General features: G+C 36.0%; 1 protein-coding gene across 1 annotated transcript in view; it reads right to left on the reverse strand.

Moving 5' to 3' along the window:
* DPY19L2 (dpy-19 like 2) overlaps window positions 1-27941 on the reverse strand; it is a gene marked incomplete at both ends in the record, with an annotated part of 98836 nt that overhangs the window by 13348 nt on the left and 57547 nt on the right. Inside the window, 2 exons of the mRNA XM_080929820.1 lie at window positions 9189-9235; window positions 11473-11544. Coding sequence (XP_080785946.1) covers window positions 9189-9235; window positions 11473-11544 — 119 coding nt within the window. The remainder of the gene's footprint in view (window positions 1-9188; window positions 9236-11472; window positions 11545-27941) is intronic.

Genomic DNA, 27941 nt, shown 5'->3' on the forward strand with positions numbered 1-27941 from the left:
CCAATGATTTCTTTTAGACTTTTGTCTTGTTTCAATTTTTACACTTATGAGCTACATGAATATTGTATACATAACTTGGTAAATATCTCTAAAGCACATATATATTTTTTATTTACTGAAAAGCAGTTCCAATTTATTGAATACCTACAGTAACATATAGCCTTCTAAATACCACACAGCTAATAGACTATGAATATTATATAAATAATTTATGTTCATGGTGTTTGCAGCAATTTGACACACGAGTAAAAATGTCTGTTCTATTTCTCTACAGAAAAGACTGTGCTTTATGAAGAAAAAAGAGCACCCAAGAAAAGACAAGTTAGATTGGGATTAATGGGAATTCACAACTACTTAAAGTGGCTGTAGATGGTCTGCTGGAAGGTAGAAGAATCAAAATTCTGATTGCCCTGTATGATTTTTCTACCTATGCAGCCAGGCATCTCTGTATCCTGAACTCTTCCAATAACAAAATAACCATGCAGAAAGCAAAAGACCAACCTAGCAGCTATGAGATTATTTTATATTAATCAGAGACTATCCAACTTGTATGAACAAACCTAGTAACCAATTTATTATATGAGCAAACAGAATGCAAGTAACACGAAAAAGAATTACAGAGATAAATGAGCAAAACCTGTGACCTCCCTGGAAAGTTTAATTCAGGAGCTATAGGAAACTACTAAATGCCATGGTTAATATTTTTCCTCAGAGAACCTGAGAAGACATCCTCACTGCTACATAATTAGATGAGCTGCACTGAAAAGGAGCTTCCTAAAGTTCTGGGATAAACATGTCTACTTAAAACCCATAAACTCAATTACCATAGATGGAGAAACCAAGGTATTCCACGACAAAACCAAATTTAAACAATACATCTACTAATCCAGCCCTATAAATGATACTAGAAGAAAAACTCGAACAGAAGGAGGGAAACTACACTCAAGAAAACACAAGACATCATTTATTTCAACATCAATTGACTCAATTCACCGTGAGAAAGGCACGGGCTAATAGACTGGATACATAAACAAGATTCATTATTCTGCTGCATACAAGAAACATACCTCAGAAACAAAGATGAACATTACCTCAGAGTAAAGGACTGGAAAAATGTTTTCCAAGCAAACAGTCCAAAGAAACAAGCTGGAGTAGCCATTCTAATATCCAATAAAATAGACTTTCAACCAAATCAGATAGGGAAAGAGACTTCATACTCATCAATTAAAAACAGTCCACCAACATAAAGTCCCAATTGTGAACATCCATGCCCCAAGTGCAAGGACACCCACTATCTTAAAAGAAACTTTACTAAAGTTCAAAACACGCTTCAAAACCCACTTCAACACTCCGCTTGCACCAATGGACAGGTCACCCAAACAGAAGCTAAACAGAAACACAATGAACCTAACAGAAGTTATGAACCAAGTGGATCTAATATATCTACAGAACTTTTCACCCGAAAACAAAAGAATATACCTTCCTCTTAGCACCTCATGGAACCTTCTCCAAAATTGACTAAAAGAAGCCTCAACAGATACAAGAAGATTGAAATAACTGCTTGCATTCTATCTAATCACCTTGGACTAAGACTGGACTTCAACAGCAGAAACAACAGAAAGCACAATTACTCATGGAAACTGAACAACTCTCTACTCAGGGATAACTTTGTCAGGGAAGAAAGAAAGGAAGAAATTAATGACTCCCTAGAATTCAATGAAAATAAAGGTATTCCTTACCCTTCCGTTGTGTAGTGTTAAGAGGAAAGTTCACAGCAGAGAGTGCCTTCATAAGGAAATTTAAGAGATCCTATACTAACATCTTAAGAGCACAGCTGAAAGCTTTAGAACAAAATGAAGCAAACAAACCTCAGAAGAGTAGATGGAAGGAAATAGAGAAACGGGACTGAAAGGAACCAATTAGAAACAAAGAGAACAGTACAAAGAATTAACAAAACCAAGAACTTTGAGATAATCAACAAGATAAATACACCTTTAGCCAAACTAACTACAATGCATAGAGACAGCATCCAAATTGACAAAATCAGAAATGAAAAAAGAAACATAACAACAGAACCTGAGAAAATTCTATTTGGTCTTACTATAAAAGCCTATATTTTCAACAAAATAGAAAATATAGATGAAGTGGATGATTTACTAGACAGATACCATGTACCAAAGTTAAATCAAGATCAGTTAAATGTTCTAAACAGTTCCATAACCCCTAAGGAAATAGAATCAGTCACTCAAAACTTCTCAACCATAAACAAATGAACAGCCTAGGGTCAGATGGTTTCATGAGCAAAATTCTACCAGACCTTCAAAGAAGAGCTAAAATCAGTACTCCTTGAACTATTCCACAAAATAGAAACAGAAGAAACACTACCTAATTCATTCTGTGAGGCCACAGCTACCCTGATACCTAAGACACACAAAGACCCAACAAAGAAAGATGAAATTTCAAACTAGGTTTGATTTGTGTTTCCCTGGTGATTAAAGATGCTGCAAGTTTTCTCTAAGTGAACCTCAGATATTTCCGTATCATCTTTTGAGATTTCTGTTTATATCTGGACCTTTCTGTAATTAGGTTGCTTGTTTTCATGAGGTCCAGGTCTTTTTTTTTTTTTTCATCATTTCTATTTTGGGGTATTAGCTCTCTATCAGATGTGTAGTTAACCAACAGACCTCTTTCCATTTTATATCTGGCTGCTGTTTCTAAATGACAAAGTGCCTTTTACCATAAAGAAACTTTTCTCTTCTATCACGTTCAATGCCTCTGAATTTATGTTTAGGTCCTTGATCTACTTTAGGCTAGGTGATAAATATGAATCCATTTGCATTTTTCTACATGCAGTCAGACAATTTGACCAACACCATTTGTTGACTATGCTTTTTTTCCAGTGTGAATTTCTACTTTCTTTATAAAAAATTAGCTGCCTGTAGATGTATAGATTTATGTCTGGGTTTTAATTTCATTTCATTTATCACCTCCAGCAGTTCTTTTATTATTCAGTATTATTTCAGCTATCTTGAGATGTTTGTGTTTCCATATAAAGTTTAAATTATGCTGTCAAGATTTACAAAGAATTGTGTTGTAATTTTAATGCAGATTGTATTGAATTTGTAGATTTCTTTACATAAGATGGCCGTTTTTACTATATTGACTCTACTGATGCATGACCAAAGGAGATTGTCCCATCTTCTAATATTTTCAGTTTCTTTATTCAATATATTTTAAGTTTTCATAATGTTAAGTCTTGAACATCGTTGGCTAGTGATATGTAAATTTTATTCTGTCATCTGTATATAAAAAGGTTACTGTGTGTATGTGTGTGTTAGGTTTATGTGTGCTTGTGTATGTGTGTTAATTTTTCATCTTGCTACCTTGTTGTTTCCTTGTAGATTTTTAACTATGGCTTCTATTTTACTAGGGGTTATAGATATGTTTAAATTGCTTAAATGATCTTAATTTAACTGTGGCAATTGATATATGTGTCAAGGAAATTATCATTTTTTAAGATTTTATTAGGTGGTATTGTATAGGTTTTTAAAATATGTTTTTATGATCCTTTGGATATCCCAGGTATTCTTTGATATATCTCCTGTTTCGTCTCTAATTTTGTTAATTTAGATTCTTTCTCTGCCTTTGAGTTAACTTGGATACTAAGACCCAGTCCATGGGTCAGAACCCATATACAATACTGGATGGGTGGCCAAGAACCTGAGATTACATAGCCCAGGGACCTAGGTCAAAACTAAACACTATGGTTCTGCTAAAATGCCCCCTAATGGCATTCTGCTATACTCATAGATCAGTGCCTCCGCAGTCATCATCAGAGAAGCTTCTTCCTGCAGCAGATGGGAATAAGCACAGAGATTAACAAGTGGACAAGGTATTTAAAGTGAAAAATTTTGGAATTTTCAGTCCTAAATGGAATATCTCCATCAAATTCCTCCACTCAGAGATCAAGAACTCAGCAAAAGAGAAGGCAGAAAGAGTGCAAGAGCAAGGGGTAGTGAAAGACACCAAGAAATTAAGATTTCTAGGCACAATGTGACTGGTGCACATATGAACTCAGACTATGAGCATACACTGTGACTGCACAGATCGGGTCATGGAGCAGAAAGAAGTGAACATGGACACCCATCACTAACCCAGAAGCTATCACCAAATGATATCCACTCTCAAATAAAAATGCAGTTCTCTCCAATGGAGTTTCACTGGGTATACAAACTGCTCTTGAGGGACAACCCTCATGTCCAGCAGCAGATGATAGACACAAAACAAACTCAATGACATCAAAGAGCATAGTGGTTCTTTGACCCAAAATGTTTTGTCAAGACATTTTTAACTGTCCAGTATCATTGTATATTTCTTATAGCTCCAAGATTTGTGCTTTTATGTGATTCCTATGTGTGAACATGTGTGTTTCTTCAATTATATGTATTTTTAGGCTTTCTCTTTGACTCTTTCCTCTTTGTTCTACTCTGGCTTGTTTGTTTTATCTTATTTTTTATAATCATATAGATACCTATTTGCCTTCTTAATACAGATGTGTATTTCTGAGGAAGGAGTAGGGAAGATCTCAGAGGAATTTGGGGAGAAAATACTCATCAGTATGTCTTAGGATTTCCACTCCTGTAAAGAGACATCATGACCAAGACAACTCTTATAAAGGAAAAAAACCCATTTCATTGGGTTTATCAGAGTAATAGTCTATTATCGCCAAGAGAGCAAGCATGGCAGTGTGCAAGCATACATGGTGCTGAAGAAGGATCTGTAAGTTCTACATCTTGGTCCACAGGCAGTAGGGAAGAGCCTGGATTTGATTCACACAGGTCATAACTTGAATATTTAAGACCTCAAAGTCAGGACCCCACAGTGAAACTTCCTCTAACAAGGTCACATCTCCTTCAATAGTGCCACAGTTCCTAATAGTGACAATCCCTATGTCCAAGGATTAAAACACATGAATCTAAGAGGGGCAAACCTATTCAAACCAAGGAATTCCCCTCCCTGGTTTCCATAGTCTCCTAGCTATAATATAATAAAAAATGCATTTAGTCTAACATCAAAAGTCCCCCATAGTCTGTCACAGTCTCAATAACATTTTAAAAGTCCAAAATTCAAAGTCTTTCCTGAGATTCGTACAGTTAGTTAACTGCAATCCCCTATAAAATTAAAATCAAGTTGCAGATTACATACTTCCAACATATCATGGCACAGGATGTACATTACTGTTCCAAAACATAGGAAAGGGAGGATAGTGAGGAAACTGGACCCAAGCAAGACTGAAAACAAGCTGGGCCACCTCCAAACTTTCAACTTTATTGTCTACAACACACCCCTTTTCCTTGCGTTGGTTCCTCCTTGTTAGCATCTTTCCATGATAAGTATCCCATAGGTCTGACATCCTTAACATCTTAGGGACTCCAGAAAAATCCAGGCTTCACCTTTACAGCTTCTGCTGCTGCTGTTCTTGGTGGTCATCCCACGTGTCTTAGTTAGGGTTTTACTGCTGTGATCAGATATCATAATCAAGGTAACTCTTATAAGGACAACATTTAATTGGAGCTGGCTTAAAGGTTCAGAGGATTAGTCCATTATCTTCAAAGTAGGAACATGGTAACATCCAGGCAGGCATGGTATAAGAAGATCTGAGAGTTCTACATCTTCATCTGAAGGCTGCTGGCAGAATATTGGCTCCCACGCCACTTTGATAAGCATGGCCACTATGCTGCTAAATCTAGTCTTGTGTCAATCCAGGTCAAAAGCATGTTGCCTTTCTGACTCAAGATCTGGATCAGAAGGGCCCTCCATTTCTAAATTGTAGTTAATTCCATAAACAGTCAAGTTGACAACTGAGTAGAGTCATTACAATCCACCCCTTGTCAACTTAACACATAATCATATCTCTTTATGTCCAGATGAAAACAATAACCAAGCTATAATAATGCCTAACATAAGTATCCCTCATTCAAGTACAACTGCAAATTCATTTTAAATTTAAACTAGGTGGCAATGTCCCTTAAGAACATACTTTTCACAATGGTAATTTAGCTGGGTGAGATATTGCGGTGAGGTCACTACTTCCTTAATTCTACTTAATACTCTTAAACTGTTTATCTACTTGAACGCAGGATTTATCTCCATGCTACTTTCTGGTGTCCCTTTAATTCTTAAACCACACATGTTGTATTTTTCCTTTCTTGCAATGTCTCACGAAAATGCTTTTCATAAAGTGATCTACAGGACAGAGTCTATGGTAGGCTGTTTTAAGATTTCCTTTTCAGTTTAGTCACCTAAATCTCTTCACTATAGCCTCAGGAAGACTCTTCAGGCAAGGACTAAAGGCAGCCACACCAAAATATTAAAAGAATAATCACTAGTCAACATACTAAAATTATTCTTCTCTGTAGTTTCCTAAGCTAGACATTGATAGTTCAAGTCATCCTCAGTACCACTGTCTTCTATGTTCCTACTAGTATGTTCCATTAAACTCCACCTAAAGCATCCCACTGTTTCCCTAATCCAAAGTCCCAGAATCTACATTCCTCCAAACAGAAGCATGATCAAGCCTATCACAGCAATACCCTAGTCCCTGTTACCAGCTTGTCTGAGGGTTCCCATTGCTGTGACAAAACACCATGACCAAAAAGCAAGCTGGGGAAGAAGAGATTAACTTGCACAATAAGGACATAGTCCATGAATGGAGGAAGTGAGAATATGAAGTCAGTCAGAGCAGGATTGTGGAGGCAGGACTTGATTCAGAGGTCAGAGAGGGGTACTGACTTGTTCATCCTGTCTTTGTATAGAACCCAGGGCTACCAGCCCAGAAGTGGCACCACCAACAATGGGCTAGGTCCTGATTCACTGATCACCAATTGAGAAAATTTTGTATAGCTGATCTCATGGAAACATTTCCTCAGCTAGGCTCCTTTCTCCATGACTATTCTAGCTTCTGTCAAGTTTACATACAAAACCAACCAGTAAGAGAGATATGTTGTATGAAAACAATATGTTTTCGAAAATAGTGGGTCAAAGCATTGATTGCCTCAACTCTCAAGAGTTGAACTTCAGACTTTCATGCTGTGTTAAAATTGCTAAACACAATGAGCCCTTGAACACTAATGAATGTGAATGTATTGTGAAATAGCCATGAGTCAATAGGAGCAAGAGATAGAACTTTACGTCTTCAAGATTATTTGTTTAGGGGGGGGCGGGAGCCAAGATGATAAGGTGGACAATTGCAGTGATGAATTCACATTAACATCTTGACAGTGTATAAAATCACCATGGAAATAAACAAATGTTTGGATCATCTATGAGAGATTATCTGGATTAAGTTAATTAAAATGGGAAAACCCTCCTAAATGTGGCGATCACAGTTACATGGTGGGAGTCCTGGACTAATTAATAAAAAGAGGAAGAAATAAGAACACAGGCATTATCACTCTGTGCTTTTGGGCTGTACATGCAGACTTCTAGCCACTGCCCACACCTGTGCTAACCACTGACTGTATCCTCTGAAAAACTCAGAAAAGGCAAACTGTGCCTTCCTTGGGGTATTAGTGTCAGAGTGTCTTGTTACAGCAGCACAATGTGTAACTAATACAATGATTTCTCTATACAACAGAAGGATATCACAGCAGAAAGCTTCAATGGCCTTTTTTATACAGACAGTATTTTTCTTTGTTTTTCCTTTTCTTTTTTTGTTAAAGTTCTATTTATTTTATGTATGCAAGTAAACTGTTGCTGTCTTCAGACACACACGAGTGGGCATCTGACCCCATTACAGATGGTTGTGAGCCACCATGTGGTTGTTGGGAACTGAACTCAGGACCTCTAAAAAAGCAGCCAGTACAATGAACCACTGAGCCATCTCTTCAACCCCGACAATATTTCTAACCAACAAGTGAACATGGAAAACAAGAAAGTTTTATATAGTTGTGACTATATAGAAAATTTTAAATCAACACATAAATTATAAACTCATCCCAGGCTTCAAATTATATGGCATGAGCACTATATAAAGGTTTATTATCTAAGACAAAATAAATAACTAAGAAGAAATAAAATAAATAGACCTTGGAAAACCTATAAAACTTCATTTTTCACTACTTAATCAGTAAGAAAGACTTCCTTATCCTGAATTATTTTCTTTTAATCATTTGTCCCCCAAATCCTTTGCTTTTCCACATTTTATTACTTTGCAAGCATCTGAGAATAGTTTGCACATCTCTATTAATTATATTTCATTCAGTGAAGTGTACCATGCCCCTTATGAATTTCTTATAGAAGAAATCATCAAGGACACTTGTTTAGAATGTCGAGACATACGTATCCAGCTCCCATCTGACCTAAAGAAAAGAGTGTGCTTATTATTTTGGCAGTAATTTCAACAAAGCACTCAAAGATTTACATTAACTTCTCTGGAAACCATACAAATCTGCTCATAAAAAAAATACCAGTATAGAAGATATAAAGGCTTGCAAAGACTTTCAGCACAATCAGCACAATTTTTCTATAAATATAAACTGTTCAAAACCTAAGAGACATTAAGTAACATTAAATTATATAACTATTAACACAAAATGGAGTTTTAAATAACATTTCTTCAAAAGGTAATTTTCTCAACTATTATTTCCCAAGGCTTAGGGACTTATGTGACATGCCTCCCATTACATCATTTCACTGGCCTTACTCTATGCTTGATTTTAGCAATTTTACTGCTGAAACCACTAAAAGTGTTATAGAAAAATATAGTTTCAAAAATAAATTTGGTAAAAAATTTAATAACTATTTAGAAGTACAATAATTGTCTCTTTTCTGAAAGTTAAAAGTAAGGATGGCTTAAATAAATTTAGGCTATTTCTGTTTATGAGCTTGAAACTCTGGTGATATATTAAAATTGAGTGAGTTAAAAAATGTTAGCAATTTCACAAATATAAGTATCTATATAAATATCTTATTTGTATTTATAGATATAAACATAAAGAAATTCTGAATGTATAGAAAAAAATTCAAAAAAGCAACATTCTTAAAAGAAAAAAATATATTTCATTCTTATCTCCTTTATTAAACATAATGTGGAAGTAAATGGACATTCATTTGAAATTTTCTTAATATTTTAATGTTGTTTAATAATGAACATGGTATGACTTTAAAGACAACTGTGAAATGATTACCTTTGATAAGTGTTTGTAAATAAGACACATAAGATATCACGAACAATCTGTAAACAGAATCAATTAATCAAAATTAACATTCTATTAACACACAGAAACTCCTGCTGCTATAAACCACCTAAACCACTCAAACCTACAAGTGGGTTCTTTTCCTTTGTTTTGTTTGTTCCTTTGTTTTTGTGTCTTTATATATGAATGTCTTCCTGGTCTATGTTGTCCTGGAGCTTCACCTTCTCCACCCTGAGATTACCTGTCTGTATCAACAAAGTGAACTTATTTTATCAAATTAAAATCTCTCTACTAGTTTACTGCCAGCTTTGATTTGTAAATTTAAGAATGAACTTTCTGGTGTATTAAATTGGAATGGTAGACTAAATCTTAATATATTTCACCGCTGAAGTGGACCTTTATAATGGGACGAACTATTAACTAGTGCTGAAACCTTATATTTTGCTGGACTGTGGGGGGTTAACAAATAATCTAAGCGTGGGGAGTCTCTACCATGCTTTTTAGACAATTTCAGTCTCTAAGTCCTTCCCCCTCTTGATCTTCCTATTTCACCTCTTTTTGTCTGCTCACCTAGGTTCCTGTTTTAATAAATGTTATAGATAATTATTAAATATGTTATTAGTATATGTGCTTTCTTGACTACTCTTTAATTTAAGGTAGTAACTATAGGAGGACCATCAGTTCTCAAGAGAATATACCAGATGAAAAATATACAGATCATACTTTATATAAAAATATCTCAAATTCAAGGCTAACATAAATATGATATTAATGAAAAATGGACCAAATAATATAAATGAAATTATAATTAGATATTCAAGTTGACAACTTGAGGCTATAAATTTTAAAAATGTCAATTTAGATGAGTTAAATATTTATGGCTTCTCAGTGTAACCACACTACACTTGTCATCCTTATTTCTATAGGGTCATTATATAAGTAAAAATCTAAATAAACATCAAATATATTCATGAAGTAAAAAATAACCCACACATGACAAAGCAAGAGTTTACAAGGAAGAAGCAAAGAAGTTGAACTTTAGTGACTCTGTGTGTGTGTGTGTGTGTGTGTGTGTGTGTGTTCATGTGTGTTTCTTTAAACATTTATGAGTTCTGTTTAGGCAGTACAGTGCTTGGATGCTAAAGAATATGTGTTAGTGTCTGTGTTAATTAAAAAAAAAACTAGTAGATCAAGTTATCTTTCACAATGCTTGATGACTCTACATTCAACAGGTTATGCTTTGCCCCTATGCTTAAATTAAGCCTGTCAAGAATTCCATAGTTTACTTCTGTAATGTAGAAACATGCTTTGTAAAATATCCTAACTTTGAGCTTGGGTGGACCAGGCAAAGGAAGAGAGTAGCTTTTGTTCTCATCCAGCCCATTCCTGTTCTCCTTTGCTGACTGCTCCCAGTGGGACAGAACCAGGTCAGGTGTAAACAGAGGTGCAGACTTGGAAAGTGGTACCTGCCTTCATTATTCACAAACTAGTCATATTCTATGCAGAACACAGGGACACGGAATGGGTCTTAGAAACTTCATGGAGATTACTTAAAGTACTCAAGTTTTAACTTGAAGTACAAAAAAATTCTTTCAATTGTACTACAAATGGAATTGTTGATGAGGAATCACTGTATCACCAGTATAAAGTAAACATATGTTAACTTTGGACACTAGCTAACAATATAAATAAAGACGAGTCATGCTGTTAGAAGTACCTTAAGGATTTCTGTTATTAAAGTCTGAAGTCATGAAAATATGCAAGTGAAGTTTTTAAAAATAGGATCATTTAACATGATATTGTATTGTGTCATGAAAATAGTGTCTGTCTGTGTTATGATTATTTACTGGCTGTATAGATTTATCCTGCAAACAACTACTTGAAATAGCTGTCAATGTCTGACTGTGTTGACACCTGTCACTCTCCTTTTAACCCATGGAATGTGACATCACATTTATTCTTCAGATACATGTGCAGCATTGCACACTTCATAGTCAGAGCTGTTCAAGAGTCGTCATGGTTTGATTGTCTGTCATACCCTACCATGTCATTATATAGTCAGTGGTGAATAAATAATTACTTTTGAAAGAATAAAATAAAATATCTTTAATAATGTAATTTTTAAAATATAGTGCCAGATAGAGAGACATCAATAAAATTATTTAGACAGATAAAAGGAATTTATTATAAAAGAAAAGAAGAAATTTGAGCAACTTGCATTAATCTATTATAGTTCAAGTAGTGAATTCACGAAAAGTAATAAATCTTTACATACCATTTTAAAGATAAGATAAGTAATCACTAGGACAAGTGGAAGCAATAATGTTTTTGTGTATCTCAGTGGAGTCTGAAAGAGAGCAAACAATTCATAATGGTTAATTACAGACATTTACATTGAAGCAGTAACTATTTGTCTGACTCAGTATCACAATGATTTTTGATAAAGATTAAATTTTCTTGTCTTCAGAAAAATGTGTGCTTATCAATTCCACAGTTGAATGCATAAAGGAAATTATTAAAGTGGTAATAAAAAGAAAATAGAAATAGAACCAGTTTAAACACACACACACACACACACACACACACACACACACACACACACACACACATGAACACAAATGTTGGATCTAAAATAGACCTGACACCAAATTCCAGGAATTTCAGAACATTATGAAAAGACTAACCCTAACAACAATTAAAAAGGAAAAAAGAATAATTCCATCTCAAAAACCCAGAAAATATATTTTAAAAAACCATAGGAAGAAATTTTCCTAACCTAAAGAAGACATGCCTATAAAGATTAGAAGAAGCTTAGAGAACACCACATAGATGTTACTAGAAGAGAAAGCCCCCCCACACACAGTAATAAAAACAATAATCAAAAATAACAAGAAAGAATACTAAATAGCTTCAAGGGAAAGACTTAAGTGCCGTTAAATGGTAGACTGAACAACTCCCACCTGAATGACCTCAAGGTAGAAGTAAGAAAGAAATTGAAAACTTCCTAGAATTTGATTAAAATAAATGCACAACATACCCAAGTTTATGGGACATGATGAAAGCAGTGCTAAAAGGGCAGTTCATAGCACTAAGTACCTTCATATAGAAATTGGAGAGCTCTCATTCTAGCAACTTAACAACACACCTGAAAGCTCTAGAACAAAAAACTGCAAAGACACCCAAGAGGAGTAGATAGCAGGAAATAGTCAGATTGAAGGCTGACATCAATAAAGTAGAAATAAATAGAACAATACAGTGAATCAATGAAACAAAGTTGGTTCACCTTCATTGAAGTGGCTGGAAACAAGAATAACTCAAGAAAAATGTCAGTAGCCTTCCTATATACAAATGACAAGGAGGCTTATAGAGAAATCAGGGGAAAAACACACTTCACAATAGTCACGAACAATATAAAATATTTTGGAGTAATTCTAATTAAATAAGTGAGAATGTTGTTTGACAATAATTTTAATTTTTTGAAGAAAGATAAAAGAATATTAAGATTTCCTATGCTCATGGATTGGTAAAAGTAAAAATGTTAAAATGGCCACCTTACTGAAATCAATCTACAAATTCAACAAATCTATATCTATAATAAAAGATAATTCTTTACAGGCCTTGAAAGAACAATATTCAATTTTATGTACAAAATGAGAAGGCCCGGTATATCTAAAAACAAACAAACAAACTTCTGCACAATAGAGGCATCACACTCCTGGTAATTAAAAAGTCCACATGGTATTAACATTAAAACAGACAGATTCATCAATTAATAGAATTGAAAACCCAGAAATAAATCCTCACACCTATGAATACTTGATATTTTTCTAAAGAAACCAGAAATATACAATAGAAAAAATGTCATCTTTAACAAATGGTACTAGTCTAATGGCAATATTACCCTACAAAAAACTCAAGTCCAAGTGGTCAAATACTTCAACATAAAACCAAATAGACAGATCCTGATAGAAGAGAATATGGGTAATAGCCAAAAACAGGAAACAACCTACATTCTTCAGTCAGACAATGGATAAAGGAAATGTGGTACATTGATACAATGGAGTATTATGCAATTGTTTTTTTTTTTTTAATTACATCATGAAACTCACAGGCAAATGGATGGAAACAGACAAAAATTCATCCAAAGTTAAGGTAACCCAGACTCAGAAGGACAAATATGATATGTAGTCAATTTTAAGTGTATATTATCTATAAAGTAAAAGGCAATCATGCTTCAGTCCACAGACCCAGAGAGGCTAAAAATAAGAAGGATGAATTAAGTAAAGACAGAAAGATATATCTGGGAATAGGAAATAGATTTCTCAGTTAAAGTGAGGTCAGAAGGGTTTGGGAAGAGGAAAGATCGGGTGTGGTGAGATGGAGAAGGGATATAATGCTGGGAAAAATGACTAGAATTGGGGGACATTTTCGGAGTGAGGTAGAAACCTGATTGCCATGGAAACTATGGAACCTAGATAAATAACTCTAAAAAATACTTCTAGTTATGGAGGAATCTGAGCATGAACCAGCCATCTTCTGTAACCAAGCAAGGTCTTGAGTAGAGAGACCGTGACACCAACCTAGCCACAAAATTTTTTATCTACAGTTTATCCTGCCTACTAATTATTTTACAACTGGAGCCTAGCAGAAGAGTCGTGAAAAAGACCAGAGAGACTTTGTCCAGCATCATCTGGGAGCATATGTAGAGTACCATAGCCAAACATTGGGTGGGGCTTGGAGACTCCTGTGGATGAGGGGAAGAATTGGAGAAACCAGCTAGGTCTGGGACACCTCACAAGAATCAATGGACCAGGACTCATGGGGACTTGCAGAGATCAGACATCCTGTTTGGGTCTGATCTAGATTCTCTGAAAGTATGTTATGGCTGGGATGTTCTTGTAGGAATCCTAGTTTCTCTGCATGCAGGGCAACTAGTAAGAAACCCTCCTAAAGGCCCACAGCTTCTGGGAGCCCAGTGAATTCAGGAGTCATCACCCCCTAATACCTAGCCCTCCCCACCCCCGAATTTCACTCTCCTAGCTAGTACCTTCTGCTGGAGCAGATTGCCAGCTTCTCTGCTCCCCTGTAGACACCACAGCCTGAAGACATCCCAGGAGTTCCACTGCACATAGGACAACTGGGCAAATGACACCACAGTCTGAAAACCTCTTACGGGCTCCACAGCATTCAAGGCAACTGACCCAACAGTCTGAAACCCTCCCTGGAGTTCTGCTGCACACTGGTCTAAAAGACCCTACAGTCAGAAAGCTTCCCTGGTAAACAACTACACATAGAGCAGCAGCTTGACTGCTTTTATGAAGACCCAACAGTCTGAAGACCTCCCAGAAGATTTACTGCAGCCAGGGCAACATGCGACCCCTATACATGTCCCCACTGAAGACCCCAAAATCTGAAGGTCCTATAGGAGATCTGCTACAAGACCTGATGCAACCCAGGGACTCAAGAAGCAGGTCCCAGACAGAGACACACAGAACAACTAACACTTGGACTGACCAAATGGTGAGAGACAAGCAAAAGACCCTAAGCGACAGAAGCAAATATTCTTTGCCATCATCAGAACCCAGTTCTCCCACTGTAGCAACCTTGGATATACCAACATATCTAAAAATCATGAGGCTGATCTAAAATCCTATCTTATGAAGATAATAAAGTTCTTTAAGGATGATATAAATAACTCACTGAAAAAAAATACAGGTAAAGACAAAACAAATCCCTTAAGAAATACAGGAAAACACAGTTAAACAGGTGAAGGAATTGAACAAGGAGCTCAACATTTAAAAGTGGAAGTAGAAACAATAAATAAAACACAAATGGAGGCAATCATTGAAATTGAAAACCCAAGGAAAGAGGTAAAAAATTACAGACACGATCATCACCAACAGAATACAGGAGATAAAAGAGAGAATCTCAGGTGTACATAATACCTTAGAATATATTGACACAACTTTCCAAGACAATTCAAAACATAAAAACTACTAACCAAAGCATCCATAAAATTTACAACACAGTGAAAAACCAAATCTAATAATAATAGAAATAGAAGAGTGTCAAGACTCCTCCAGCTCAAAAGACTAGAAAATGTCTTCAACAAAATCATAGAGGAAAACTTCTCCAACCTAAGGAAAGGGATGGCCATAAATGTATAAGGAGCCTATAGAACACAAAATAAATTGAACCAGAAAAGAAAATTCTCTCATCATATAATAATCAAAATACTAAATACACAAAACAAACAAAACATTAAAAACAAGGGAAATGTCCAAGTAGTGTATAAAGGAAGACCTATCAGAATTACTCCAGACTTCTCAACAGAGACAGTACAAGCCAGAAGAACCTTAACAGTTCATGCAGGCTCTAAGAGAACACAAATGCCAACTTATCCTACTATATCCAGCAAAACTATAAATCAGCATAGATGTAGAAACCAAAATATTCTAGGATAAAACCAAATTCCAATAATATCTAGCTACCAACCCAACCCTATAGAGGTTTCTAGAATGAAAACTCCAACAAAATGACTGTACCTATATCAAAGTAAAAGCAAGATATTAATCATCTAATAACAAAGCCAAAAGGAGAGAATCATATAGACATAATGCCACCTACAAAAACAAACATAAAAGAAATTATCTATTACCTGCCTTTAAATCTCTCAATATGAATGGAGTCAAATTACCTCTAAAAAGAAATAAGCTAACAGACGGGATATGCAAACAGGATCCAACATTTTTCTACATGGAAGAAACACACCTCGATAACAAAGACAAGCACTACCTCAGTATAAAAGGTTGGAAAAGTCTTCTGAAAATGGTCCCAAGAAACAAAATGGAGTTGCCATCTTAATATCCAATAAAATAGACTTTCAATCAAAAGTTTTCAAACAAGATTAGACAGGACACTTCATATTTATCAAATGAAAAATTTACCAAGATAAAGTCTTGATTCTGAACATCTATGCTCCAAATACAAGGGCACCCACATTCATAAAGGAACTTTACTAAAGCTCAAAACACACACTGAACACCCCTAATAATATCAGGAAACTTCACCACAGTCTCACTAATAAACAGGTTATTAAAATATAAACTAAACAGAGACACAGTGAAACCAATAGAGGTTATGAACCAAATAAATTTGACAGATATCTGCAGAACATTTCATCCTAAAACAAAAGAATACACCTCCCTCTCAGCACCTCATAGTTCCTTCTCCAAAATTAACCACATAATCCATCACAAAACAAGCATCAAACAATACAAGAAGATTGAAATTATCCAATGCATCCTATAAGATCACCATGGCCTAAGGTTTATCTTCAAAAACAACAAAAACAATAGAAAAAACCTACATACCCATGGAAACTGAAAAACTCTCTACTAAATGATAACTGGGTCAGGGAAGAAATAAAGAAAAAATTAAAGATTTCCTGGAATCAATGGAAATGAGGACACAGCACACTTGAACTTATGGGACACAATGAAAGCAATGCTAAGAAGAAAATTCATAGTACTAAAAACAAAGAAGCAAGTCCTTTTCTCTCTGAAGTCCTACTATAAACTGTTTAATGGATAAATTGCATTCAGTAACAGTTTCTGACTTAAGGGATAAGAGATAATAAAACGTCACTATTATGTTAACTTAGAATTTGTGGGTATTAAGCAAAGACAGATCCAGAGACAACATTTTTATAGTTTAAGAAGAAAAGTTAAGATGCATAATTGATGAACAGTTCCTTGGGGCTTTAAGAACCCATGAGCAACTGTGCGTAGTTATTTCAAGTGTAAATGAAAGAATCCTGTTATCTGGCTACTAATTAGCCCTTTATCCTAAAGCAAAGCAATGCTTTAAAAACTCTTAACTTGAGCCTTTTAAAAGAGCAACTGGCAAGTTATTCTATACCCTAAAACAAGTTATATTTGTTTACTAAGATTCACTAGTAGTTTGTCTTTTTAGTCAACAACCTGTTACATCTTTGACTTTTTAATAGGAATTCTAACTGGAATCTCAGTGACCTGGATTACTCAAAGTGAATTGTTTGTAAAAGCAGTAATGACTTCAATCAAGACTTTATTTCAGTTCACTGACTTAACTATCTCCCATCATTCTTTTAGATGCAGGCTACTAGGAATCAGTTCTATAAATAACATTAGTGATAAACACCATATGGATAACAAACTCTACAGAAAAATAAAGTAAGTTGTGTATTTCTGTCTTAATTAAGGTTTCTATTCCCACACAAATATCATGACCAAGAAACAAGTTGAGATGGAAAGGGTTTATTCAGCTTACACTTTCACATTGCCGTTTATTGCCAAAGAAAGTCAGGACAGGAACTCAAGCAGGTCAGGAAATAGGAGCTGATGTAGAAGCCATGGAGGAATGTTACTTACTGGCTTGATTCCCCTGGCTTTCTCAGCTTGTTTTCTTTAATTTCTTTTCCAATTTTATTGAATATTCTCTGTATTTACACATATCAAATGTTATACCCTTTCCCCCTCTCTCCTCCCCCTAAACTTGTTTCCATGAATGTGCTCCCTCTCCCAATCACCCTTTCCTCCTCAATTGTCTGGTTGATGATGTTGTTCTTCCCATGAGGTTGCAAACCTTTTAACTTTTTCAGTCCTTTCTTTAGCTCTTTCATTGGAGTCCCCGTGTTTAATCTACTGGTTAGCTGCAAGCGTCCTCATCTGTATACATGTGATCCTGGCAGAGCCTCTGAGGAAACATTCATATCTGGTTGCTGCCAGTAAACAATTCTTGGCATCAGAAATATGCTTGGGTTTGGTGTCTGCATATAGATGATTCGCCAGGAAGTCTCTGTAGACCTTTTCTCCAAACCCTGCTTCTCTATATGACCTTGTATTTCCTCCCCTGTTTTGTTCTCCCTTATAAGAAGGACTGAGGCATCCACTTTCTGGCCTTCCTTCTTTTTTGAGCTTCATAAGTTCTGTGGAAGGTTTCTTGGGTATTCCATGCTTATTGAGCTGGTATCCACTTATAAGTGAATACATACAACCCACACATGAGTGCTCTTTTGAGACTGGGTTACATCACTCAGGATAACAGCTTCAAGTTCCATCCATGTGCCTAGGAAATTTATGGACTCTTTGTTTTTAATAACTGAGTAGTACTCCACTGTGCATATGCAACACAATTTCTGTATCCATGTCCTCTGTTGAAGGACATCTGGGTTCTTTTCAGCTTCCATCTATTATAAATGAGGCTGCTATGAACATGGTCAAGCATGTGTGCTTGTTACATGGTGATGCTACTTTGGGGTCCAGAAATGGTATAGCTGGGTCCTCAGGTAGTATTTTGTCCAATTTTCTGAGGAACCACCAGGTTTATTTCCGGAGTGGTTGTACCAGTTTACAATCCCACCAACAGTGGAGGGGTGTTACTTGTTTTTCACATTCTCACCAGCATCTGCTGTCACCTGAGTTTTTGATCATAACCATTCTTACTGGTGTGAGGTAGAATCTTAGGGTTGTTTTAATTGCATTTTCCTGATGAATAGAGATGTTGAGCATTTCTTTAGGTTCTTCTCAGGGATTTGATATTCCTCAGTTGAGAAGATTTGTTTAGCTCTGTACCCCATTTTTAATAGGATTATTTGATTCTCTAGAGTCTAACTTCTTGAGTTCTTTGTAAATCTGTTCGTTGCCATTTTGTCCTTTTAACAGTGTCCTTGGCCTTAAAAAATTTGCAATTTCTTGGAGTCCAATTTGTCAATTCTTGATTTTAGATCATAAGCCATTGGTGTTCTGTTCAGGAAATTTTTCCCTGTGCCTACATGTTCTAAGTTCTTCCCACTTTCTGTATGATTAGTTTCACTGTACCTGGTTTTATGTGGAGATCTTTGATCCACTTGGACTTGAGCTTTGTACAAAAAGATAAGAAAAAATTGATTTGCATTCTTTTTTTTAAAACTCAAGATCTTTTTATTTTTCATTTCCTGACTTTGAGGAACAATGCAGTTCAAGTCTCCTACTGGAACTCAGGTGAGAATTCAGCCTCAACCAACATCCTCATTGCTCAGGAAGGGTCCAGACCAAGAACTCCTGTGCCCTAAAAATCTGCTTTTAGATTCATGGCTCTCTTTTTATTTCTTTTTTTTAACTTTATTTTAAAAAACAAAGATAAATGTACAAATTTTTAAGCATTTTTGCATAAAAGTATACAAATACATGTTTATAAGGTAGTAATTAAGTATCTGTGGTTAAATATACACACACAAATGTATATATGTAACAATAATATAGGAAAAAAGTCTATTAATTTGAGATAGGAGAGAAACTGGGAGAGGCTGTAGGAAATGTAAAGGGCAATGTGATACAGTTCTATTTTAATTAAAATATATTCTTTTTTTTTCTTGAACTTCACACAGTCTGTGAGTTGTTTCTGGGGTGTTCAGAGCTTTCTGGTGTTAGTATCTCAATATCAGTGACTGCATATTATGTCTGTTCTTTTGTGAATATCTATCACTCAGGATGATATTCTCTAGATGCATCCATTTTCTTAAGAATTTTGTTGAGCCATTGTTTCTGATAGCTGAGTAGTACTCCATTGTGTAAATGTACCACAATTTTTGTATCCATTCATCTACTGAAGGACATCTGGGTTCTTTCCAGCTTCTGGCTATTATAAATAGAGCTGCAATGAACATTGTGGTGCATATATCTTTGTTGTATGTTGGAGTATTTCTGGGGTAAATGCCCAGAAGTGGAATAACTGGGTCTTCAGTTAGTACTGTGTCCATTTTTCTGAGGAACCGCCAGACTGATTTCCAGAGTGGTTGTATCAGTTTACAACCCCACCAGCAATGAAGAAGTGTTCCTCTATCTCCACATCCTGGCCAGCATCTCTTGTCATCTGAGTTTTGGATCTTGGCCAATCTGACTGGTGTGAGGTGGAATCTCAGCGTTGTTTTGATTTGCCTTTCCCTGATGGCTAAGGATGTTGAGCACTTCCTTAGATGCTTCTCAGCCATTCGATATTCCTCAATTGAGAACTTTTTGTTTAGCTCTGTAACCCATTTTTAAAGGGGTTGTTTGATTCTCTGGTGTCTAGCTTCTTGAGTTCTTTGTATACCTTGGATATTAGGCTTCTATCTGATGTGGGGATGGTAAATATCTTTTCACACTCTGTTGTCTGCTGTTTTGTTTTCATAATAGTGTCTTTAGTGTTACAGAAACTTTGCAATCTCATTAAGTCCTATTTGTCAATCTTTGACCTTAGAGCTCAAGCTATTGGTGTTCTGTTTAGGAAATTTTCTCCTGTGCCTATGAGTTCTAAGGTTTTCCCTACTTTCTCATCTAATAGTTTGAGTGTACCTGGTTTAATGTGGAGATCTTTGATTCACTTGCAGGTGGGCTTTGTAAAAGGAGATAAGAAAGGGTCTATTTTCATTCTGCATGCTGAGGGCCAGTGGACCAACAGCATTTGTTGAATAGACTGTCCTTTTTCCATTGAATGTTTACAGCTCCTATGTCAAAAATCAGGTGACCATATACGTGAGGGCTTATTTCTGGATCTTCTATTCTATTGAATTGATCCACGTGCCTATTTCTGTACCACTACCAAGCAGTTTTCAGCACAATTGCCTTGTAATATAGCTTGAGGTCAGGGATAGTGATTCCCACAGATATTTTCTTGTTGTTGAGGATGGATTTCGCTATTCTAGGTCTTTTGTTATTCCAAATGAAATTGCACATTGCTCTTTCCAACTCAGTAAAGAAATTGATTGAAATTTTGATGGGGATTGCATTGAATCTGTAGACAGCTTTTGGTAAGATGGCCATTTTTAAAATGTTGATCCTTCCTATCCATGAGCATGGGAGATCTTTCCATCTTCTGAAGTCTTTCTCTATTTCCTTCTTTAGAGTTTTGAAGTTCTTGCCATACAGGTCCTTCACTTGCTTAGTCAGAGTCACACCAAGGTATTTCATATTTTTTGTGACTATTGTGAAGGGTATCTTTTCCCTAATTTCTTTCTCCACATGTTTGTCCTTTGAGTAGAGGAAGGCTACTGATTTGTTTGAGTTAATTTTATATCAGGCCACTTTCCTGAACTTGTTTAGCAGCTGTAGGATTTCTCAGGTGGAATTTGTGGGGTCACGTAAGTACACTATCATGTAATTTGCAAATAGTGATGTTTTTACTTATTCCTTTCCAATTTGTATCCTTTTGGTTTTCTTTTGCTGTCTAATTGCTCCAGTCATGACTTCCAGTACTATGTTGAATAGGTAGGGGGAGAGTGGGCAGCCTTGTAGAGGCCCTGATCTTAGTGGGATGGCTTCAAGTTTCCCACTGTTAAGTTTGATGTTGGCTGTTGGTTTGCTGTATATTGCTTTCATTATGTTTAGGTATGAGCCTTGGATTCCTGTTCTTTCCACAACTTTTAACATGAAAGGGTGTTTAATTTTGTCAAATGCGTTCTCAGCATATAGTGAGATGACCATGTGGTTTTTTTTTCTTTGAGTTTGTTTATATGGTTGATTACATTGACGGATTTCCATATTTTAAATCATCCCTGCATGCCAAGGAAGAATCCTACCTGATCATGGTGAATGATCGTTTTGATGTGTTCTTGGATTCAGTTTGCAAGGATTTTGTTGAGTATTTTTGCATCAATGTTTATAAGAAAGATTAGTCTGAGGTTCTCTTTCTTATAGAGTCTCTGTGTGGTTTAGGAGTGAGGGTTATTGTAGCTTCAAAAAATGAGTTAGGTAGTTTTCCATTTGATTCTATTTTGTGGAATAGTTTGGAGAGTACTGTTATTATGTCCTCAATAAATGTTTGATAAAATTCTGCACTAAACCCATCTGGACCTGAGCTTTTTTTGGTTGGGAGGCTTTTGATGACTGCCTCTATTTCTTTAGGTGTTATGGGATTATTTAGATGGCTTACCTGCTCCTGATTTAACTTTGGTATCTTGTATCTGTCTAGAAATTCATCCATTTCCTCCAGATTTTCCAGCTTTGTTGAGTATGATCTGATGATTTCTTGAGTTTCCTCAGTTTCAGGTGTTATTTCTCCACTTTCCTTTCTGATTTTGTTAATTTGTATACTCTCTCTTTGCCCTCTAGTTAGTCTGGCTAAGGGTTTATCAATCTTGTTGATTTTCTCAAAGAACCAGCCCTTAGTTTTGTTGATTCTTTCAATGGTTCTTTTTGTTTCTATTTGGTTGATTTCTGCCCTATGTTTGATTATTTCTTGCTGTCTACCCCTCTTGGGTGTATCTGCTTCCTTTTGTTCTAGAGCTTTCAGCTGTGCAGTCAAGTTGCTGATGTATGCTCTCTCTAGTTATTTTTTGAAAACACTCAGAGCTATGAGATTTCCTCTCAGTACTGCTTTCATTGCATTCCATAGGTTTGTGTATGTTGTGTTTTTGTTTTCATTGAATTCTAGAAAATCCTTGATTTCTTTTTTTATTTTTTCTTTAACCCTGGTATCATTTAATAGAGCGTTTTTTAATTTCCATGTGTATGTGTGCTTTTTGTTCTCTTTGTTGTTCTTAAAGACCAGCCTTAGACCATGGTGATCTGAGAGGATGCATGGGAGTATTTCAATCTTCTTATATCTATTGAGGCTGGTTGTGTGACCAAGTATGTGGTCAATTTTTGAGAATGTGCCATGAGGTACTGAGAAGATGGTGTATTCTTTTTTTAGGATGGTATGTTCTCTAGACATCTATTAATTCCAGTTGGTTTATAGCCTCTGCTAGTTTTACAATATTCGTGTTCAGTTTTTGTTTCCCTGATCTGTCCATTGGTGAGAATGGGGTATTGAGGTCTCCCACTATTATTGTGTGGGGCAGAATGTATTTTTTGAGCTTTAGTGGGGTTTCTTTTATGAATATCGGTGCTTTTGTATTTGGAGCATATATGTTAAGGATTGAGAGTTCCTCCTGACATATTTCCCCTGTAATGAGTAAAAAGTGTCCTTCCTTATCTTTTTTGATAACTTTTGGTTTAAAATCTACTTTATTTGATATTAGAAAGGCCACTCCAGCTTGCTTCTTGGGGCCATTTTCTTGGAAGGTTTTTTTCCCACCCTTTTACTCTGAGATAGTGTCTGTCTTTGTCTCTGAGATGAGTTTCTTGTATGCAACAAATTGCTGAGTTTTGTTTATGTATCCAGTCTGTTAGCCTATATCTTTTTATTGGGGAATGGAGTCTATTTATGTTAACATATAGCAAGGAATAGTGGTTGCTGTTTCCTGCTATTTTTGCTTTTGGAGGTTGAATTGTGCCTGTATGACTTCTTTTGGTTTTCTTGCTTAGGAGTTTTCTTGTTTTTATTAGGATGTAGTTCCCCTTGTTGTAATCAGTTTTCCACCTATAATTTGTTGTAGTGTTGGGTTTGTTGTCAGATATTGTGTAAATTTAGTTTTGTCTTGGAATATCTTAGTCTCTCTATCTATGGTGATTGAGAATTTTGCTGGCTATAGCAGCTTTTGCTGGCACCTGTGCTCTCTTAGGGTGTGCATGATGTCTGTCCAGGCTCTTCTAGCTTTCATAGTCTCTGTTAAGAAAGCGGGTGTGATTTTGATTGGTCTGCCTTTATATGTTACATAGCCTTTTTCCCTTACTGCTTTTAATATTTTTTCTTTACTTTGGGCACTTGGCATTTTGACTATTATGTGTTGGGAGGAATTTCTTTTCTGATCCAATCTATTTGGAGTTCGGTAGGCTTGTTTCATGCTCATGGTCATCTCATTCTTAAGCATAGGGAAGTTTTCTTCTATGATTTTGTTGAAGATATTTACTGTGCCTCTTAGTTGAAATTTTTTGCCCTCTTCTATTCCTATTATCCTTAGGCTTGGTCTTCTCATTGTGTCCTGGATCTCCTGGAGTTTTGGGGTTAGGAGCGTTTTGGTTTTTGCATCTTCTCTGACTGTTTTGTCTATGTTTTTAAAGTTGTCTTTGGCCCCCAAGATTCTCTCTTCCATCTCTTGTAGTCTATTGGAAATGCTTGCATCTGTGACTCCTGATTTCTTTTTTAGGTGTTCTACCTCTAGGGTTGTCTCTTTTAGTGTTTTCTTTATTATGTCAATTTCCATTTTAAATTCCTTCTTCCATTCCTTCATCTCTTTGGTTCTGTTTTCCTCTAGTTCTTTGAGTCTTTGAGTCTTTTTCTTGTTTCCTCTTTAAAAGCTTCTAATTCTTCATGCTTTTCCTCCCATTCTTGTTTAAGGATCTCTATCATCATCTTGAGGTGTAATTTTAGGTCTGCGTCTTCTTTATCTGGTGTGTTTGGCAGTCCGCTGTTTGCTGTGATGGGAGAGCTGGGTACTGGTGTTGCCATGTTGTCTTGGTTTCCCTGGGGTAAGTTCTTTCCCTTCCCTCTTGCCATCTTGTTGTCAGTCTTGTGTCCCTGCATCACTACTGGATCAAGGCTGGCTCACCACTGGCTCCCTGCTGTTCCTGGTCATAGGTGTTCTGAGTGGGTGTTCCTCACTCCATGTTGTCCAGTTGGGAATCGACAAGGCAGGGTTACTGGTTCCCTGGAGCAAGCTGGGGCGGGAAGGGGGAACTGGGGTAAGGCCTGCTGGCTCACAGCTGGCTCACAGCTGGCTCACTGCTGGCTCACTGCTGGCTCACTGCTGGTTCACTGCTGGCTCACTGCTGGCTCACTGCTGGCTCACTGCTGGCTCACTGCTGGCTCACTGCTGGCTCATTGCTGGCTTACTGCTGTTCCTGGTGGCAGGTGGTCTGAGTGCTGGTTTGCATTCTTCTGCATGCTGAAGGCTAGTTGAACCAGCACCATTTGTTGAAGAAGCTGTCCTTTTTCCATTCAATGTTTTAAGAATGTTTTTTGCTATCCTGGGTTTTTTATTATTCTAAATAAAGTTAAAATTTGCATTTTTTTTTACTCTTTGAAGAATTGATTTAGAATTTTGATGGGGATTGCAGTGAATTTGTAGGTTGCCTTAGGCAATATGGACATATTGGTCCTTCCAAGCTTGGGAGGTATTTCTATCTTCTGAGGTCTTCTTCAATTTCCTTCTTCAGAGACTTGAGATTCTTGTTATATAGAATCTTCACTTGCTGGGTTAGGGTAACACCAAGGTATTTTATTTTCTTTGTGACTATTGTTAAGTGTGTCAGTTCTCTAATTTCTTTCTCAGTCTGGTTGTCCTTTGAGTAGAAGAAGGCTACTGATTTGTTTGAGTTAATTTTATATCCAGTCACTTTGCTGAAGTTGTATATCAGCTGTAAAAGTTCACTGGTAAAATTTTTGGGGTCACTTAAGTATACTATTATGTCATCTGCAAATAGTGATATTTTGACTTCTTTTCCAATTTGTATTCCTTTGTTCTATTTTTGTTGTCTTAATGCTCTGGCTAGTACTTCCATCACTATATTAAATAAGAAGGGAGAAAGTGAACAGCCTTGTCTAGTCCCTGATTTTAATGGGATTTTTCAAGTTTCTCACTGTTTACTTTGATGTTGGGTTTTGGTTTGCTGTATACTGCTTGTAATATGTTTAAGTATAAACCTTGAATACCTGACCTTTCCAAACTTTTTAGCATGAAGAGGTATTGAATTTTGTCAAATATTTTCTCAGCATCTAGAGAGATGATAATTTTATTTTTTTTTCTTTGAGTTTGTTTATATAGTGGATGACATTGGTGGATTTCCATGTATGGAATCATTCTTGCATCCCTGGGATGAAGCCTACTTGATCATGGTGAATGATCATGTTGATGAGTTCTTAGATTCAGTTTGCAACAATTTTGTTGAGTAGTTTTACATCAATGTTTATGAGCGATATTGGTCAAGATTCTTTCTTTATAGGGTCTTTCTGTGGTTTAGTAATGAATTCAAAGAATTAATTGGGTAGTATTTCCTCTGCTTCTATTTTGTGGAATATTTTGGAAGAGTGTTGGTATTAGGTCTTCTATGAAGGTTTGACAGAATTCTGCACTAAACCAATTAGTTCCTGGGCTTTTTTTGGTTGGAAGGTTTTTGATGACTGCTTCTATTTCTTTAGGTATTATGGAATTGTTTACTTGGTTTATCAAATCCTGATTTAACTTTGGTATCTGGTATCTGTCTAGAAAATTGTCTACTTCCTCTAGATTTTCTAGGTTTTTTTTTTTTTTTTTTTTTTTTTTTTTTTTTGAGTACAGGCTTTTGTAGTAGGATCTGATTTCTGAATTTTCTCAGTTTCTGTTGTTTTGTCTCCACTTTAACTCCTGATTTTGTCAATTTGGATACTCTTTCTGTGCGCTCTGGTTGGTCTAACTAAGGGTTTATAAATTTTGTTGATTTTCTCAAAGAACCAGCTCTGGGTTTTAGTGATTCTTTGCATAGTTCTTTTTGTTTCTACTTGGTTGATTTCAGCTCTGAGTTTGATTATTTCGTACTGTCTACTCCTCTTGGGTGTATCTGCTTCTTTTTGTTCTAGAGCTTTCAATTGTGCTGTCAAGTGGTTAGTATATTCTCTCTCCATTGTCTTTTTGGAGAGGCTCAGAGCTATGAGTTCTTTTCTCTTAGCACTGCTTACATTGTATCCCATAATTTGTGGATGTTGTGTCTTCATTTTCATAAAATTCTAAAAAGTTTCTGATTTCTTTCTTTATTTCTTACTTGACCAAGCTACCATTGAGTAGAGAAATGTTTAGCTTCCATGTGTACGTGAGCTTTTTGTTGTTTTAGTTATTATTGAAGACCAGCCTTAGCCCATGGTCGATCTGATAGAATGCATGGAATTATTTTAATCTTCTTGTATCTGTTGAGGCCTGTTTTGTGATCAACTATATAGTCAGTTTTGGAGAATGTGCCACGAGGTGCTGAGAAGAAGGTATATTATTTTTGTTTTAGGATGAAATGTTCTATAGATGTCTGTTAATTACAATTGGTTCATAACCTCTGCTAGTTTCACTGTATCTCTGTTCAGTTTCTGCATCCATGATCTGTCCATTGATGAGAGTGGGGTGTTGAAGTCTCCCACTGTTATTGTGTGTGGTGTAAAATATGCTCCGAGCTTTAATAGAGTTTCTTTTATGAATGTGGTTGCTCTTGTATTTGGAGCATAGACATTCATGTTTGAGAGTTCCTCTTGATAGATTTTCCTTTGATGAATAAAAACTGTCCTTCCTTGTCTTTTTTGATTACTTTTGCTTGAAAATCTATTTTATTCTATATAGGATAGCTACTCAAGCTTGTTTTTGGACCTTTTGCTTGGAACGTTTTTTCCTAGCTTTTTACTTTGACATAGTGTCTGTCTTTGTTGCTTAGATGAGTTTCCTATATTCAGCAAAGTGCTGGATTTCATTTATGTTTCTAGTCTGGTAGTCTGTGTCTTTTTATTGGGGAAGTGAGTCCATTGATGTTAAGGGATATTAATGAATAGTGATTGTTGCTTCCTGCTATTTTTATTGTTACAAGTAGAGTTATGTTTGTGTGCTTTTCTTCTTTGGTGTTTGTTGCAATAGGATTTGTTTCTTTATTTTCCTAGGGTGAAGTTTCCTTCTTTGTGGTTGAGTTTTCCATCTATTATTGGGACTGGATTTGTGGACAAATATTGTGTAAATTTGTTTTCATCCTGGAATATCTTGGTTTCTCCACCTATTGTGATTGACAGTTTTGCTGGATATAGTAACCTGGGCTGAAATTTCTGTTCCCTTAGGGTAGGTATGATGTCAGTCCAGGATCTTCTAGCTTTCATAGTCTCTGTTGAAAAGTCTGGTGTAAATCTAATAAGTCTAGCTTT

Source organism: Micromys minutus (genome assembly GCF_963924665.1).
Source record: "Micromys minutus genome assembly, chromosome: 16".
Classification (NCBI taxonomy): domain Eukaryota; kingdom Metazoa; phylum Chordata; class Mammalia; order Rodentia; family Muridae; genus Micromys; species Micromys minutus.